This window comes from Chiloscyllium plagiosum, unplaced genomic scaffold (genome assembly GCF_037043375.1).
Source record: "Chiloscyllium plagiosum isolate Xiang-an unplaced genomic scaffold, Cpla_swu_hap1 HiC_scaffold_37, whole genome shotgun sequence".
NCBI lineage: Eukaryota > Metazoa > Chordata > Chondrichthyes > Orectolobiformes > Hemiscylliidae > Chiloscyllium > Chiloscyllium plagiosum.
This window is the reverse complement of record NW_028270175.1, coordinates 21,854,387-21,871,143: the sequence shown is the minus strand read 5'-3', so window position 1 is coordinate 21,871,143 and position 16,757 is coordinate 21,854,387. Positions and strand designations below refer to the sequence as shown.

The 16,757-nt window shown below is 41.0% G+C and overlaps 1 protein-coding gene across 4 annotated transcripts; it reads left to right on the top strand.

Moving 5' to 3' along the window:
- The first annotated feature begins 39 nt into the window (after positions 1-39).
- Positions 40-16,407, top strand: miip (migration and invasion inhibitory protein). Of its 4 annotated transcripts, none has more exons than XM_087980453.1 (10): positions 47-442; positions 1,245-1,473; positions 2,092-2,823; positions 3,613-3,715; positions 3,891-4,002; positions 4,207-4,274; positions 5,678-5,804; positions 10,690-10,786; positions 13,884-14,009; positions 14,694-16,407. In XM_087980453.1, the coding sequence occupies exons 2-10, from the start codon at positions 1,270-1,272 to the stop codon at positions 14,814-14,816; spliced, it is 1,692 nt and encodes a 563-aa protein (XP_087836579.1). In that variant the 5' UTR covers positions 47-442; positions 1,245-1,269; the 3' UTR covers positions 14,817-16,407. The 4 variants fall into 4 exon arrangements, with proteins under 4 accessions (XP_043531836.2, XP_087836579.1, XP_087836577.1 ...); XM_087980451.1 differs by having other exon boundaries at positions 47-480; XM_087980452.1 differs by having other exon boundaries at positions 47-758.
- Positions 16,408-16,757: the final 350 nt, after the last annotated feature.

Sequence of the window (16,757 nt, the reverse complement as noted above, 5' to 3'; positions counted from 1 at the left end):
ATGGATAGGGGACACAATCCTGGACACTGACACCTACTGTTTTCTTTTTAAAAAAAACCCTACGGAGAAATTATGCTTGTTAGAGTAACCTAGCCTGTGCTGCACTGGCTAGGTCTGGACGTGCATTCAGATTACACATTCCCAATGTTACACATAGGTCACCACACCTCTCATGCTTGGACCTAACCTGTTCCTATCTATATGTCACTCATGAATAGGTACGGCTCATTTTGTGAACAAACCAATAGGGAGTTGGAGCTCGGTGACAGACAGATAGGCTGACCTATCAGCGAGAACGTCAGGTCCCAACCGCCGAGGCATCCGACCAATCAGCGGCCGCTCTCGGCGAGGGGACAACAGCGGGAAAAAAAACGGTTCGGAGAATGGCGGCGCCCCGTGTCTCGGGGGAGACTTCGGGCTGAGTGCGGCCAGAGTGTCTGAGGTGATGGTACCAGACAACCTTCGACTCTGCGGCAGGCAGTGAGGGCTCTTTTTCCATGGGACATTTCTATCTCTTGCTGTCCTTTCACTATCGTTCCTGGGGCAATTTTTCAGATTCCCTATTCCGAGCACTCGGTACTTTACTCGCACTGGGACTTTATGGACTTGTTCTTTGATGATCTATCCCTAACGGATGTCCAACAGCATCCTACTTTCTTAGTTCGAAAGCTGAGTTGAAATCCCAGTGCAGTGTTCTGGCACCGTCGTAGTGTCCTCACTTCTGAACCAGGAATTTTTAATTCCCACCTATTACAGAGGTGTGTAATGAAATCTCTGAATAAGTTGATCAGAAAACATCTTTTGAAAAAAAACAGCCTCAAGTGTTAAAGTTCAGGCTGAAACTTCCAGTGTGGTGCTGAGGGAAGGCTACGCTGTCAGGGGTGCAGAGACTTTAAACCAGAACTCCACTTCTGACTCTCAAAACAGAAATTGCTGGGTCTGGTAGCATCTGTGGTGAAAAAAAAGTGAATATTTTGGATCCAGTGACCATTGTCTCTCAAAAGTGAGGGTCTTATTTCTTGGTGTCCCAAAAAAAATATTTAATCTGCAGTCAACATCCGAAAAAGCAAATTTCTCGGACGTTATCACATTACTATCTATCAGACGTTGTTGTGTACAAATTGGCTTCCAAGTTTTCAACATTACAACAATAATAACTTCAAAGATTTTGCTGGCTGTAAAGCACTATCGAACCTCATGAAGATAGCTATATAAATTGAAGGTTTTTCTGTCCTTATTTGCAGCAACTGTTGAGTTAACTATTGGAAGATGTCACACTCTGACTATCTGCAGTCTCTTCGAGATCAGAACAAATATCTGCTGCAGAAGCTGAAGCTAAAGCAGTTAAAGATTCCATGGAATGTGCTTGTGCCCCGTGAGAGTTGTGATGGACCCTGTCGAACTGCCATCAAGTCAATGCAGAGCAGAGCTTCTACAGATTACCAAGGGGACTGCAATAACAGGAGTACAGAGGTAGATATTTAGTGCAGATTGGATTTAGACATCTGTCCTTGTGTGACTCAATATCATATATTGTTTAATAATGTCTCTGAAGTTCCTTGGGATGTTTTGCAATGCTAAAGACACTTTATAAATGTACATTAAGTAGGCTATTTGGCCTATTGAGTCCACAGTGAGATCATGACTAATCCTTATCTCCACTTTCCTGCATTTTCCACATAACTCCAATAAGGATTCCCTTATTGAATAAAAACTTATCTATCTCAGTTTTGATTATATGCAATGATTCAACCCCTACAGCCCTCTGTGAAAAAGAATTCCACATATTTGGCTCCCTGCAAATGTTAAATAAATTAGCCTAACAACATGCTTTAACCCAAAAGGATATTGTTGTGATGTTCTTTGATATCTTATTAGCTACCTTTCAGGTTCTTTATCAGGCTGTCAAATAATTGAATGTAGAGCTGCTTAATTTGAATTACATTTTTCAGTTTGCATTTGTGATTGTGCCACTCTACCTGAGAGCTGGATTTGAATGCAAGCTATGAGTGCAATGTTCAAGGTTGGTTCTAGCCTTTTGTTCTCAATGGCCCCCATTCTGATCAATATCAATATTATGATCTTTTTCAGCAAAAACGTGGAAATTCCCTAAAGAATCCCAATTTGAAGGACCAGGCTCATTCAGAACTGCCAGGTCCAGACATGAGTGAAGATAATTCACAGCAGCCCAATGAGATGGTTCTGACTGAGTCCCAAAAGAGAAGGGAAGCATCTCGAGCTGCACTATCCTTTCCATTGGCACACAGAGGCAGAAAGCAAGGCTGGACCATTGGTGCTGGAGATGGAGCAGGCATGGAGCAGTCAGACTGGTTACTTGGGAGTGAAGCCCGGGTGATTCCTAACATGGAACAGAACTGTTCTTTATCAATTGGTATGTCACCTAAAGGTCACCTCAATGCAGTGGAGACACTAGACTGTGAATGGAATAATCTGAAGCCAGAGGCCAGACCCAGAAGCACCCCTTGCAAGTTGCTGACTGATTGCTATGTGTCAAAAGATTTTAAATGCTCAACTCCTTTTACCAAGCCCCCCACTGCACCAAGGTTAATGAGAGAGTCTGTGTACCCTGCTTCAGGACAGCTTTGTAGGGATGAAACCAACTTTAAGGGAAGCAGACCCAGGCATCATTCTCATTTCCTACAGAACTTCAGTGAAGACCCAAAGCCAAGGTCCAAGCTGGAGCCACCACTTTATGTAGAACAACTGTTGGATGAGGGTAATGATCGACAGAGAGAGCGATTTATCAGAGACATTCTGAAGCCAAAACCAATCCTTTTAGAATCTCATGATAAGGTGGCAAAGGTAGGAGGCTTCCCTGATTTACAACTGATATTCTGTTGCTTGAGGTTTTCCATGTTTGGCATTTTAACACCAAGAATATCTGTTGAGTTAGTTTCTTTGTCTATAATTGGAGTTATACTGGGTTGTTGGTAATCAACTGCATTGCTGGCAAAGTGACATGGTACAGGAACATTGACGGAGCCAGAATGGCAGGGTTCCAGGAACAGCGAGAACCAGAGTGATGGGGTGCAGTGAGAGAGACGGAGTGGTCTTGTCCAGGTGCAGGAACAGTAACAGAGCCAGAGAAGGGTGGTCCATATACAGGAACAGTGACAGAGCCAGAGTGGATGTGGTACAGGACCCATTACACGACTGGGGTAGGGCTGATGTGCTTCTTAAACAAGTATCTGTGTATTGTCTTGTCTGGCATTCTGATTTGTTTCTGTAAATTGCTGTCTTTCTATTCTCTAAACCTATCCATGTCAGGTACATGGTGTATGCTGATGTCTGCATCAGCGATCACTGGCAGAGGGGATGTGAGCTGATATCTAATGCCTAGAAGGAAGTGAGGACTGCAGATGCTGGAGATCAGAGTGGAAAAGTGTGGAGTTGGAAAAGCACAATAGATCAGGCATATGGTCTTGATTCCTGATGAAGAGCTTATGTCCGAAATGTAGACTCTCCTGCTCCTCGGACACTGCCTGACCTGCTGACCTTTCTAGTATCACACGTTTTGACTCTGATGTTTAATGTCTACTTGCTGTTGGTAAATACATTTCAGACTGTTAGAATTTTCTGTTTAATTTTTAGGTGGATATGGGTCATGTCACATTCCTGTCTCCGAAAGAGGAGTCCAGCCTTAGGGCACAGGTTCAGGCAGTGCAACCCTTTCTGGGTTATGATTGGATAGCAGGTAAAGTGCTGTAATTGGCTTGTAGCTTTAACTGCCCATTTGGGCTGAGAAGCAGGCCTTTGTTTTTCAAGTGACCTTCTTTTGCCCTATCTGTTTCACTTTTCATTTCTCCTGGCATGCTGATCAGTCCTTCAGTGTACCAGAGCATTGATATTTGATTGCTATATGCTCGCAGGTCTGATGGACATTAACTCGCCAATGTCAGAAAAATCAGAGCAGTATTTTTTGGACCTGCAGGACTTCCGACGGGTGAACAAGGATGAATGTGTGCACCAGGAATACATGGAGTAAGTGTGAGATGATGCTATTGGAGAAATTATGTATGCTGGAGGAAGTCAGTCTAAACTGAAACTGTCTTAAGTATCAACTGTGGAGCGATTCAGCAGAACTCTGTTTTTGTTTTGCCAGATATCATGCACAAAGAAACCTTACAATCTGGTGACCCACTTGCAATAGTGATTGGATATTAATCTTACTCTCACTTTTTTCAGAGCAGAGGATCTTGATTTTCAGTCCACAGGTCAGGAGAAGCTTGATATCGACCATCATGTTCATCAATGTAAGTTATCACTCTGATGGAGATTATGTTTAAAATATGTTGTAATGGTTGTAGCAGTTTGGTCTACTGAGAGCTCAGTGGATAAAGGTGCTATGTGTTGTGGAATCCAGAACGTTATTCTTTACCTACAGTTCATTGCCTGTGTTATAAGAGCTACAACTAATCATCAGGAATGAGGAAGGTATGCCAAGCAGGCTAAGATAAAAGGTATGGAGGACGGATTTGGGGGAGGGGCGTTGGGAATGCGATAGGTGGAAGGAGGTTAAGGTGAGGGCGATAGGCCGGAGAGGGGGTGGGGGCGGTGAGGTTGGGAAGAAGATTGCGGGTCAAGAAGGCGGTGCTGAGTCCGAGGGTTGGGACTGAGATAAGGTGGGGGGAGGGGAAATGAGGAAGCATTCCCAACGCCCCTCCCCCAAGTCCCTCCTCCCTACCTTTTATCTTAGCCTGCTTGGCACACCTTCCTCATTCCTCAAGAAGGGCTTATGCCCGAAACATCGATTCTCCTGCTCCTTGGATGCTGCTTGACCTGCTGCGCTTTTCCAGCAACACAATTTTCAGCACTGATCTCCAGCATCTACAGTCCTCACTTTCTCCTACAACTAATCATGTCTATATTCGGGAGAATAATTGAGCCAGAATTCCTGCTCCTGATCACATTTCAGTGCTTGTTTACGTCATGTGTTATAACAGCATCAAGTTTGCTGCTATTGTTAAATTGTGTGCTGACACTTTGCTGATATTAACTCATGGCACTTGAAGGTAGGCTGTTTTGGTAAGTAGTGGTGGTTGGCTAATGTCTGGTATTTGTGGAACTAATACTAAATTAGAATATTTTAATTTTTGTTCCAAAAGTGACTGCAGTTCAGTGGTACTTCGTTGGCTGTAAACTGCTTTGAGACGTCCAATGGCTGTGAAAGATGCTATAAAAATGCAATTTTTATTTTGCTTTCTAACCTTATCTTCTGGTTAGAGGGGAAGTGAATGTCATTGGAAATATGTGCCTTTTGGAACAAAGAGGAACTGAACCCAAGTGAGAGGCAGCACCTTCACAGGAAAAGGGGCACTGAACCCAAGAGAGAGTCAGTACTTTCAAGAGAAGAGGGGGTAGGACTCCTCAACCTCTCGGGCTGTCTGGAGACAGGCATTAAATTGCCAATGTTTCTCAAATCACATGAACAAATTTCAGAAACTGAATGTGATGCCACAGAAGCTGTAATGTCTGATAGTGACTGTTGATCCCACTTGCAGGGAAATCTTTATAACAAAGCTGTTGGTAAAACTGCTCAGCAGCTCTGTACATTGTCCATAATGCATACTGATCTGTTGCAATGATTTTGCTAATTGTCAATCCTGCATTGGTTCAAGATAATGTATGCTCGAACTCATGACTGTGATTGTTTCAGGCACTCACTCTTACCGTGTTAATAAACGTCTATTTGCTGTCCCACTGGAACCAGCAGCACCTTGTCCTGTTTGTAAAACTCCTAAGGCTAAGCAGCCGCACACTCTGGAGGAACCAGCTTATATCAGGTAGTATTCTTTTCATTGCTGCATGCATCAAATTTCTGTTTAAACTCACTGCGTGAATTTAAATTTTAAACATAAAGTTTTTTATAAATCAGCAGACAAATGTCTGAGGCACAAACTAATGTAGGTGCACACAGTTTAGAAAATTTCAGAAGACAATGGAGTCTGATTCTAGTGAGACTCCAGGTTTATGTTTTTGCTCTCAGTAATTTTTAGGCTCTGGCGTTTTTCAGATGAAGTGATGTTAGAAGCCAGAGACAATTAGATCATGTTATAGATATAATTCAGGTCCCGTTGTAAACATATATATCTGTTCTTATTTTAATGTTCATATGATTTGTTTGTCTGGTTATAATTGAATATGGTACCAAAGGCCACCCAGTCGGTGTGTAATTACAGAGCAACATACATCCATAGACAGACAGTTTCTGCTATAAATGTAACCATAAGAATTTACAATAGCAAAAGTTGATAGGAATTGTGTGCAGATGAAAGATTTACATCGAGACCCCTACTGTAATGCAGTCCATATCTTGAAACCACATTATAAGCAAGATTGTGTTTTTTGATAGCAGTTGCCCAGCGCACAGGCTTGACCTCACCAATGCCTTGGCAAAGATTTTGTATACATCCATACAATTTCCAGCCTTTGCACTCCAAAATGGTACAATATAAGAACTTTAATATGAATTAAATACTTAGGATGCATTAAGTACAAAGTATACACAGGCTAATGTGCACTGTATTGGTGTATATTGAGCGTATTCAGACTGACTTCAGAGATTGACAGTTGTTCTGTCAGCGGTTCAAAGCCTGACGTAAGTATTGAACCAATGCTCAGCAATAATGAGGTGGGCACATTCTCTGAACATGTAGGTTAGTTAAGGACTGGTGGAACACTAGCAGTAGTAATATTTTCATTGCAGTCTGTCGATTTCATATCTTAAATTCATGATTAATAGAGTACAGGTTGGATCTATATCTCCATCTGAACTCCTTGAGTACCTTTCTAGGGAGAAACGTTGGATAAGTGTACCCAATTACCACAAAATATGTATGATTTGGGAATTTACTCCACACCTTTGCCAATTTTACTTTGGAAATTGTTCCCAATTATTCTGAGAATCATTCTACTGTTTGTATGCGTATACATAAAAAAGTAAAACCACAGAATTAGAAAAGAATGGAACATACTGCATTTTTCTTTGTTAATTTTATCAACATGAACTTAGTTTGAAGCCACAAAAATTATTATTTATTCACATTAAACACAGCTTTACCAAAAATGAAATTTTGGAAATGTTTCTGTTTCAAGCTTACAAAAGCACCAAGAGATATAGAAATCAGTACAATTCTTAACAGGAGACTATTGTAAAAAGTGACTACCAGAAACTTGAAGTGCTGCTTCAGTATAATTAAATTTTTTGACATGAATATTCACTTAGCGGGTTTTGAGAAGATTTGTAGCTCAGGTTGAGGTTCTGGATGTAGGTTCACTCGCTGAGCATGTTCAAACGTTTTGTCACCATACTAGGTAACATCTTCAGTGAGCCTCCGGTCAAAGCATTGCTGATGATTCCTGATTTTTTATATGTTTGGGTTCCTTTGGATTGGTGATGTCATTTCCTGAGGGTTTCCAGAGGGTGATGTCATTTCCTGGGGTTCTTAGAAGAGACAGTAATGCAGAGACTCAAACAAATAGCTCTGCCAACCATCCAACCCAACTTTGGGTCCACTACATGGATGACATCTTTGTCATCACTAAACAAAACAAATTAGAGGAAACCTTCAAGACCAACAGTAATACCCTTACTGGCATAAAATTCATTAAAGAGGAAAACAACAACAAACTGTCCATTCTACAGTGGAGCGAACAGCCAATGGGGAATTTCAAACCAGCATCTACAGGAAAACAACATATACGGACCAAATATTGAACTACAGAAGCAGTCATTCCAACATCCACAAACAAAGCTGCATCAGAACATTATTCCAACGAGCTCTCATACACTGCAGCACAGAAGACCTACGCAGAGCAGAGGAAAATCACCTATGCAGTGTATTCAGAAAGAACGGGTCCCCAATGAACACAGTCCACATATTTCTCAGCAACAAACCCAAACAAGCAGACAGAACACTGTCCAGAAACCCTAACCATTCTCCCCTACATCAAAGACATCTCAGAAATAACAGCCAGGCTACTCAGTCCCCTTGGCATCATGGTAGCCCACAAACCAACTAACACACAAAAACAGCAGCTAATGAACTTGAAAGACCCTATACAGACAACAATCAAAACTAATGTCATTTACAAAATACTGTGCAAGGACTGTAACAAACACTACATTGAACATTCAGGCAGAAAACTAGCCACCAGAATACATGAACATCAACTAGCCACAAAACAACATGACCCTCTCACTAATATCCTTACATACAGATGAGGCAGGACACCACTTCAACTGGGACAACACATCCATCCTAGAGCAAGCCAAACAGAGATGCACACGAGAATTCTAGAAGCATGGCATTCCAACCGGAACTTTATCAACAAACACATTGTCTTGGACCCAATTTACCACTCCGAGAAAAAGAACAGGAAATGACATCACCAACGCAAAGAAACCCAAACGTATAAATAGAAAGCAGGAATCATCAGCAATGCTTCGTCCGGAGGCTAACTGAAGATGTTACCTAGTATGGTGACGAAACATCTGAACATGAAGCTTCGAGCTCAGCGAGCAAACCTACATCCATGAATATTCACTCTTTTAGTGCTACTTGTTGCTAAGAGGAGCTTGCAATCTTCTGGTGGCAGGTTGGTGTGCAGTTCTTGTTTTGGGGTGTGGGTTGACTTGTATAGATTCTCCCACTGTCTGGACTGAGGAGTTGGAAAGCAAATTGTAGATTTTGCTCCCAACATTTTTACTGGATCTAGCTAACTGCAAACAAACACATCAGCAGTACCAAGATTGTCAGGTGCCACGTTGGGTCTTCAGGGAAGAACTCTTCTGAAAGGATAAATATGGTTCAGGGGAATAGAGGGATTTCTATCGTGTACATAGTTTCCACAATCGGATTTATCCCTCCTTTTTTAATAATTAGTCACAATGGTCACATTCTTGAAATCCCTGGACATGTCCCGTCTATCCCATAAACAGGATGGACTGTTAGAGTCAGGATGCCAGCCAAGAACTACTGCACAGTAGACCTCAGGTGATATATCATCTGGCCCACAAGCTTTGTTGCTTTTCATGTGTTGGAAGGCCCACTTAAGTTCATCAATGGTTGGTAGGTCAACAAAGGAATCTTCTACAGAATGTTGTGGGATGGTGTGGATGTGCTGCAGTTCTACTACACAGTAAAGCATTTTAGTGCAGTACGATGGCTCAGTGATTAGCACTGATTGCCAGGGACCTGGGTTTGATTCCACCCTTGGACAACTGTCTGTGTGGAGTTTCCACATTTCTCTGTGTCTGTGTGGGTTTCCTCTGGGTGCTCTAGTTTCTTTCCACAGTCCAAAGATGTGCAGATTAGGTGGATTCGCTATGCTAAATTGCCCATAGTGTCCAGGGGTGTGCAGGTTAGATGGATTAGTCCTGGGAAATGCAAGGTGACAGGAGTAGCGTAGGAGGGTAGGTCTGGGTTGGATACTGTTCAGACAGTCTGTGTGGACTTGATGGGCCGAATAGCCTGATCCACACTGTAGGGATTCTATGATGTTTTAATTTCTCTTTTGTTTACAAGTGAATGGCAATGTTAATAAACGGGAAGAGGTTGTGACAATAATGCAGGTGGATCTGCAGTGTGCAGAGTTCTCTGTTGCTTTATGGTGGAGTTTTAGTGTAAATCTATTATCTGTTTATTAATGTCTTAAGTATAGTTATAGAAAAGAGCAAGGTGTGCTTAAGATGAAGATACTTTAATGAAATAAATTTCTGTGAGTTGAAAAGGAATCTGGTCCAGGTAGATTGGAAATTATGATTGACAGATAAAACAGGAAATTGAGCAATAGGAGAATTTCATTGAGAACATGTAAAAGTACAGACTTGACAGGATGTGGAAAGGAAAATCTTGCTAAGCCATGTGACTGGATGACCAAGTCTCTTGAGAGTAAAATGAAAATGAAAAAGATGGTTGTTGATAAATGACACGTCAATAATTCAGAAAGGGATCAGGAACATAAGACCTAAGAGCAAGAGTAGGTCAAGGGCTACTATATACATTGTAGTTCAGGCCTTCCTGATAATATATTAGTCTGTGAGTACTTTGTACTTAATATATCCTAATTATTGTGTTAATGTGATGGCTGAGGCTGGAGGAGCACACTGTTGCTGCAGTCCCACTATTCCAAGGGTCACAACAGAAACTAAAAATGTTTTGTTTTAGTTATGGAGTTAACCGATTAAATACCTTATCTTTATCAGTTGTAAGTAAAAAAATCTTATCAAGCAGGTATCTTAGTGAACTCATTAACTGAATTATTATCAAAGCAAAATGTATTTGCTGATGTAATAATTGGTTAGCATACACAATCAATAATATAAAAGTATAAATGCTAGTCCCTCTAAATATCTACAAAACACCACACACATACACTCTCTTTTTCTTTCTTCAGCAAAAGAGATAATGAAATGATTTTTTCTGCACATTGATTTTCTGGAAAAAAATTCACTGTTGGCTAATGTTTCTTCTTGAAGGCAATAGGAAACAGTGGATGATGTTCTGAAGCCCGTCATTATGATGTCTTGGCACGTGTGGCATGTGTTACAAATTTTATTCATGACTCTGATAGTTGCTCTCTGTACTGCAAAGTGGAATTTACAGGTGTCATTTATGACCAGCATCTGTAAGTTCTTATCTCTGTGTTTGTTTGTGTTACTTTCAGAGTCAGCATCCCTAGATCAACCCTGCTTCCTCCACACAAATATAAGCCACACCGTAGGAAGAGCTTTGATCCCACAGACAGTCTGTCATTACCTTCAGTAAGTCTTTCACATTTCAACACAAAGTTCAAGCAAATATCAGTACTGTTTTGAGAGATACCTCTGAAATCTCAGCCCCGATAGTATTGGTTTAATTCCATTTCATCCAATAACCATTAGGATGTTGATAATGGGGATATCAGTGATTATCATGCCAATTACTGTCATGGGAAAATTTTTAGATTCTCTGTTTGGAGGTGGTCATAACCTGACACTTGTATGGCGCAAATGTCATTTGTTATTTATCAGCCCAAGCCTGAATTTTGTCCAGATCTTGTTACGTATGAATATGGATTGCTTCAGTATCTGAGGAAATGTGAATGGTTCTGAACATTGTGCAATCATCAGCAAACGTCCCCACGTTTTAAAAAATGTATTCATGGGATGTGGGTATCATTGGCTAGGCCAACATTTATAGACCATCTTTATTTATCCTTGAGAATGTTGTGGTGATTTGCCTTCTTGAACCATAGTGCTGTTAGAACATAGAACATTACAGCGCAGTACAGGCCCTTCGGCCCTCGATGTTGCGCTGCCCTGTCATACTAATCTGAAACCCATTCCATGTACGTCCATTTGCCTGTCCAATGACGACTTGAATGCACTTAAAATTGGCGAATCTACTACCGATGCAGGCAAAGCATTCCATACCCTTATTACTCTGAGTAAAGAAACTACCTCTGAATCTGTCTTAGACCTATCTTCCCTCACTTTAGAGTTGTGTCCCCTCGTATTTGCCGTTCCCATACTTGGAAAAAGGCTCTCCCTCTCCACCCTATCTAACCCTCTGATTGTCTTGTATGTCTCTATTAAGTCACCTCTCAACATTCTTCTCTCAAACAAGAACAGCCTCAAGGCCCTCAGCTTTTCCTCATAAAACATTCCTTCCATACCAGCCAACATCCTCGTAAATCTCCTCTGCACCCTTTCCAAAGCTTCCACATCCTTCTTATAATGCAGTGACCAGAACTGTACACAATACTCCAAGTATGACCGTACCAGAGCTTTGTACAGCTGCAGCGTAACCTCCTGGTTCCGGAACTCAATCCCTCTATTAATAAAGGCCAAAACACTGTATGCCTTCTTAACAATCCTGTCAATCTGGGTGGCAACTTGCAGGGATCTGTGCACATGGACACTGAGATCTCTCTGCTCATCTGCGCTCCCAAGAGTCCTACCATTAGCCCCAGTACTTTGCATTCCGATTACTCCGGCCAAAGTGTATCACCTCACACTTGTCCACATTAAACTCCATTTGCCACCTCTCAACCCAGCTCTGCATCCTATCTATGTCTCTCTGCAACCTACTACATCCTTCGTCACTATCCACAACTCCATCGTCCTTAGTGTCGTCCACAAATTTACTCACCCACCCTTCTAAGCCCTCATCCAGGTCATTTATAAAAATGACGAACAGCAGTGGGCCCAACATTTGAGTCTGAATGTATTGACCCAGTACAGTTCCAAATCAGGATGGTGTGTGGCTTGGAGGGGAGTTTTCAAGTTGTGGTGTTCCCATGCATTTGCTACCCTTATCCAGTTGGTAGAGGTTATGGTTTTGGACAGTGCTTTTGGAAGCTTTGATGAGTTACCACAGTGTCTCTCATAAGTGGTACAAACTGCTACCATTGTACCTCCCTCAGTGTTGAGGGGAGTGAATGTTGAGGTGGTGAGTGGAGTGCCAATCAGTCTAATGATGGATGGAAGGTAATTGATGGAGCAGTTGAAAGGTGGTTGGGCCAAGGATATTGCCTTGGGAAACTTCTACTGCAATGTCCTGAGGCTGAAATGATTGGCTTCCAATAACCATAATAATCTTTCTTTGTGCTAGGTATGACTCTTATCAGTGGAGAGATTACCCCAGATTTTCTTTGATTTCCCTTTTGCCAAGGCTTCTTAATGCCACACTCCGTCAGTTGTTGCCTTGATGTTGGTGGTAGTTGCTCTCACCTCACTTCTGGAATTCAGCGCTTTTGTCCATGTTTGAACTTTTTTGCTGTAATGAAGTCAGGAGCTGAGCTGCCTCCTAGTTGACAGTGTCATCCTTGTCAAACCACACCTCAGGAGTCCACCAAAGTGATTGGTTTGCTGCAACTGTATTTTCATTATAAAAATGGCCTTCATTCCTTGATTATTTGTTCCCCGCCTTGCATAGTCACTAATCAGCAGCGTAATTCCTGCAGGCATAAAAGACAAGTGCTGTAAAAGAAAACTGCAGAGAGGGATCAGAAGGAAAGAGATTATGGGAAAACCTTGTGAAGGAAGAGAAAGAGAAACAGGAGTGGAAATTTGAAAGAACAAAATAGGTAGTGCAAGATGCCTAAACTGGAGCAAAGGTGGAAGAGGAAATAAAGGAAAATAAACATCGCAGAATTTGTCCATCCACATGCTTTTCATAACTTATTCACATGTCTCCCTTAGATAATCCAGCAATTCCAGTAACAGGTTGGGAGTTCACATTATAATTATTAGCATTCCTAACAGCACTGTTCTAGCCTGGAGAGATATCAAACACACTTAGGCTGTACACAGTTAAAAATCACACAACACCAGGTTATAATCCAATAGGTTTAATTGGAAGCACACTAGCTTTTGGAGCAAGTGCTTCCAATTAAACCTGTTGGACTACCTGGTGTTGTGTGATTTTTAACTTTGTCCACCCCAGTCCAACACCAGCATCTCTAAATCATGACTACTTAGGCTGTAAGTCTGGAGTGTGCTGAATGTTGATTCCATGTGAGTCTTGTTTGGAAATCCAGTTTTCCACACAGCTTTATTAGCACTATTAGTGTGGGGTTTTTTTAACATATATTATTTAGTGTTTAACTTGAGAATGCAAGCAGTTTAATTCAATAAAAATATTTGATGTTTACCATGAAATAAGCATAAAGAACTGTTAACTCAAAAATGGTATCTTGTATCAAAAATATGTAAAATTTAGCAGTATGGAGCTACACTGATCAGAATTTAGAAGAGAAGACTTAGCCACTTTGTGATTGGTGCTGGAAGGACCAATCTGGTAGCCCCATATACATTGTCAGCATATAGATGATTATATTGTTGAGAGTCTAATCTTTGACTGTCTTGACTCTTATAGCACTGCCTTTTGGGCTGGAGGAATACCTTGCCCTCCACCACTCCTATTGCAAACACCCTGGACCTGCGCAGCACAGTGGAGGCCAAAAAGATTTCCTCTCCACTGGGCCCAAACCTGCCCAACCTGGTAAGATCCTGTAAAACTGACATCTGTTCCTGGTAGTGCTTAGCACTGGTGATCTGTGACTGAATAATGACAGTAAACAAAGGGTGTTGGAAGACATCAAATATTATTCAGCTTTTGTGCAGAAAGATCTCCTCAGGGTTTTGCCTTGATATTTAACTCCGCTGGGTGGATACTACAGGCATTGCTCCTGCCTTAAAGGATCTCTATTCTGCATAACTACCTCCATGCCGTACCTTTTTGAACTCCTTGATCTGCCTCTTTTAATGACTTTTCATTGATTTACAATTCAAATGCCCTTTATGTGAAAGTGAGTAATCTTTTTCTGGCTGTTCCTCTAAGTTGTGTGCCTTCACATTTAAATCCTTTCAATGAACTATTTGCTCAGATTAACTTTCTCAACTCTCTTCTTAATCTTTAAAACTCCAAATACATTTATCCTTAAGTGCAGAACAACACCTTTTACTTAATTCGTCACACAGAGAGTAGAATTGCATTCCTGAAGTTGATTGAAACTAAGTCTTTTAATTAATTTAGAAGGGAATTGAGTGAACGTAATTAGGAAACATAGTGAGTAGGGAAATAGGAATACAAAGCATTTCTTGTATTGGCAAATACTGTTGTTTTGTATTTTCTGTAAAGAAGTGGTTGAACCAGTAACAGTTGTGTTTTATGCTTATGTTCCAGAGTCCTGCTGCATCTCGAGTGGCTGGAGGTACCAGATCCGATGAACTGCTAAACCGTTCACGTTTGACAGCCTACCAGTTTCAGAGACTAAGACTGGACAGTCCTTATTCAACATTCTACTAACACCTAATGTCCCTGGACATATACTTCCATTCAGTGCCTGACCTTTGTTGGATCCCAAAGGATTTTTAATCTGTTTTTAATCAGTAAAGTCTGGTTTGGGGATGAGTGTGTGTAGTCACCTTTGATAGTCCAAGAAAGGAGGGGTGGGGGAATGACAGATAGTGTGTTATTAGCATATCAGATCCTGGCTGTACAAATCAGTCCATTTCAAAACAAAAAGAAATGCAAATTTTGGAGAGGAATTAGAACAATTGTACTACACAGCAAGTCAGTCGATTGTGAGAGGTGTTAAAATTCAGCCTGACCATGAATTAGAGTTAAGTGCACATTCTGTTGTCAGCTGTATTCATTTCAGTCAGCCATTGCAGAATGACAAAAACCCTGTTTACATATTTAATTGTGGTATCCAGTAAAGGTGTTTTGTTGAATGAACTCCAAGGATTTCTTGATACTGCTAATTGCGCCAAGGCTTTCTGGAACAGAGAAGACAGCTGGAATCGAAAATTTCATTAAGTGAAATTGATTGTGTTCTTGTTTGTCTGTACACTAAGCATGGCTGTGTATTTCTTTGAGAGTACAATTGCACACTGTCTGTGCATCCACTTTAACAGAGTATGACATACTAAACCTTCTGTGCTGCAAGCACATGCCATTTGCAGTAAGCAAGCAACAAATTTCAGCTGAAGAAAAGAGTTATTTTTAACTTTTTAAAATATTGACACCAAACATTAAAACAATGAGAAATCACTGGTTGAATAAATAGAAATGGAATGCAAAAAGTGATTACTGGCGAGTAGTATGATTGGGAATGCAGTGTGCCAGCATCAATTGAGCAATGAGAATCCCTGCGCATATGCCCTGATTGGGCTGTACCATTGAGGAATCTACCAGCTTATGACAAAAAAAGATGGAAAATTGCTGAAGTATGAGGTTGCTCTTCTGACTAGAGTGATTTCAACAATCATGTTGTCAGCAACAGTGGGAGAGTGTCAGTGTCTTCTGTTTGATCCCAGGTTCCCATCAGAGAGGATGGGACTGACTCTTATCATCTTAACTAGGGGGTTGCTCAGTCGTGACTTGCTGTGTAAAAAAAAGATTAACAGGCTGTGAGCAGGTTTGATTGCTAATATCTGCATCTGATGTGTTAGTTTAGCCTGTAACTTCCTGTCTTTGTCTGAAATTGTAACCTGAATGCTGCATGTTTTAATCATTAATCACTGTGCAATGTTCTGACTGCTAGCTGAAGCCTCGTATTGTTATCTTTTACAGCTTTTAATCTTTTGAAGCCTTTGCTGTAATCAATTTTTCACTTTGAAACTCCCTCAATAAAGTATTCTATATTTGTTAAGATCTTGGATGAGAGCGCCAAGTTATGTTATGATCTCATTCGGGACGTGTAACCTTTAATTTTTAAAGAATAACAAAAGGTAAGACCCTGGGGACTTACAAAGAGAAGAAAGCCACAAAATTCAAGTCTTGAGCAAACAACAACATTTTACAAGTTAGAACAGTCATACAATCTACAACATGTATGCAACTTATTGTTAATATCCAAAGTTAACACATGGTAAATATAATCTAGAACCTCACAGCATGTATCAAATAGCTGATATGATCACAGATTTTGCAGTAATTCTTTGCCCATTAATGACATGGTGAGTTCTTAAATTTCTCAAGGGATTGCAGTTTTTCACTTTGGCTCAGCTGGACTTGATACTCCCTCTCGAATGCTGCTCTGTCATGAACTGCCTCAATGATTAAAGCTACTCAATTTCTGTAGAACTTCTGAGTTCTCACTGCACAAAACCTGAGTAGTTCAACTTCCTTGAGCAGCACAGTTAATAGCAGCTGTACCCAATTTGCCCTCCTCCAATTCACTGTATTCTTGAAATTCATTTTCAGTAACCTCTGAATTTTCCTGAGTGATCTATTGGAAACCTT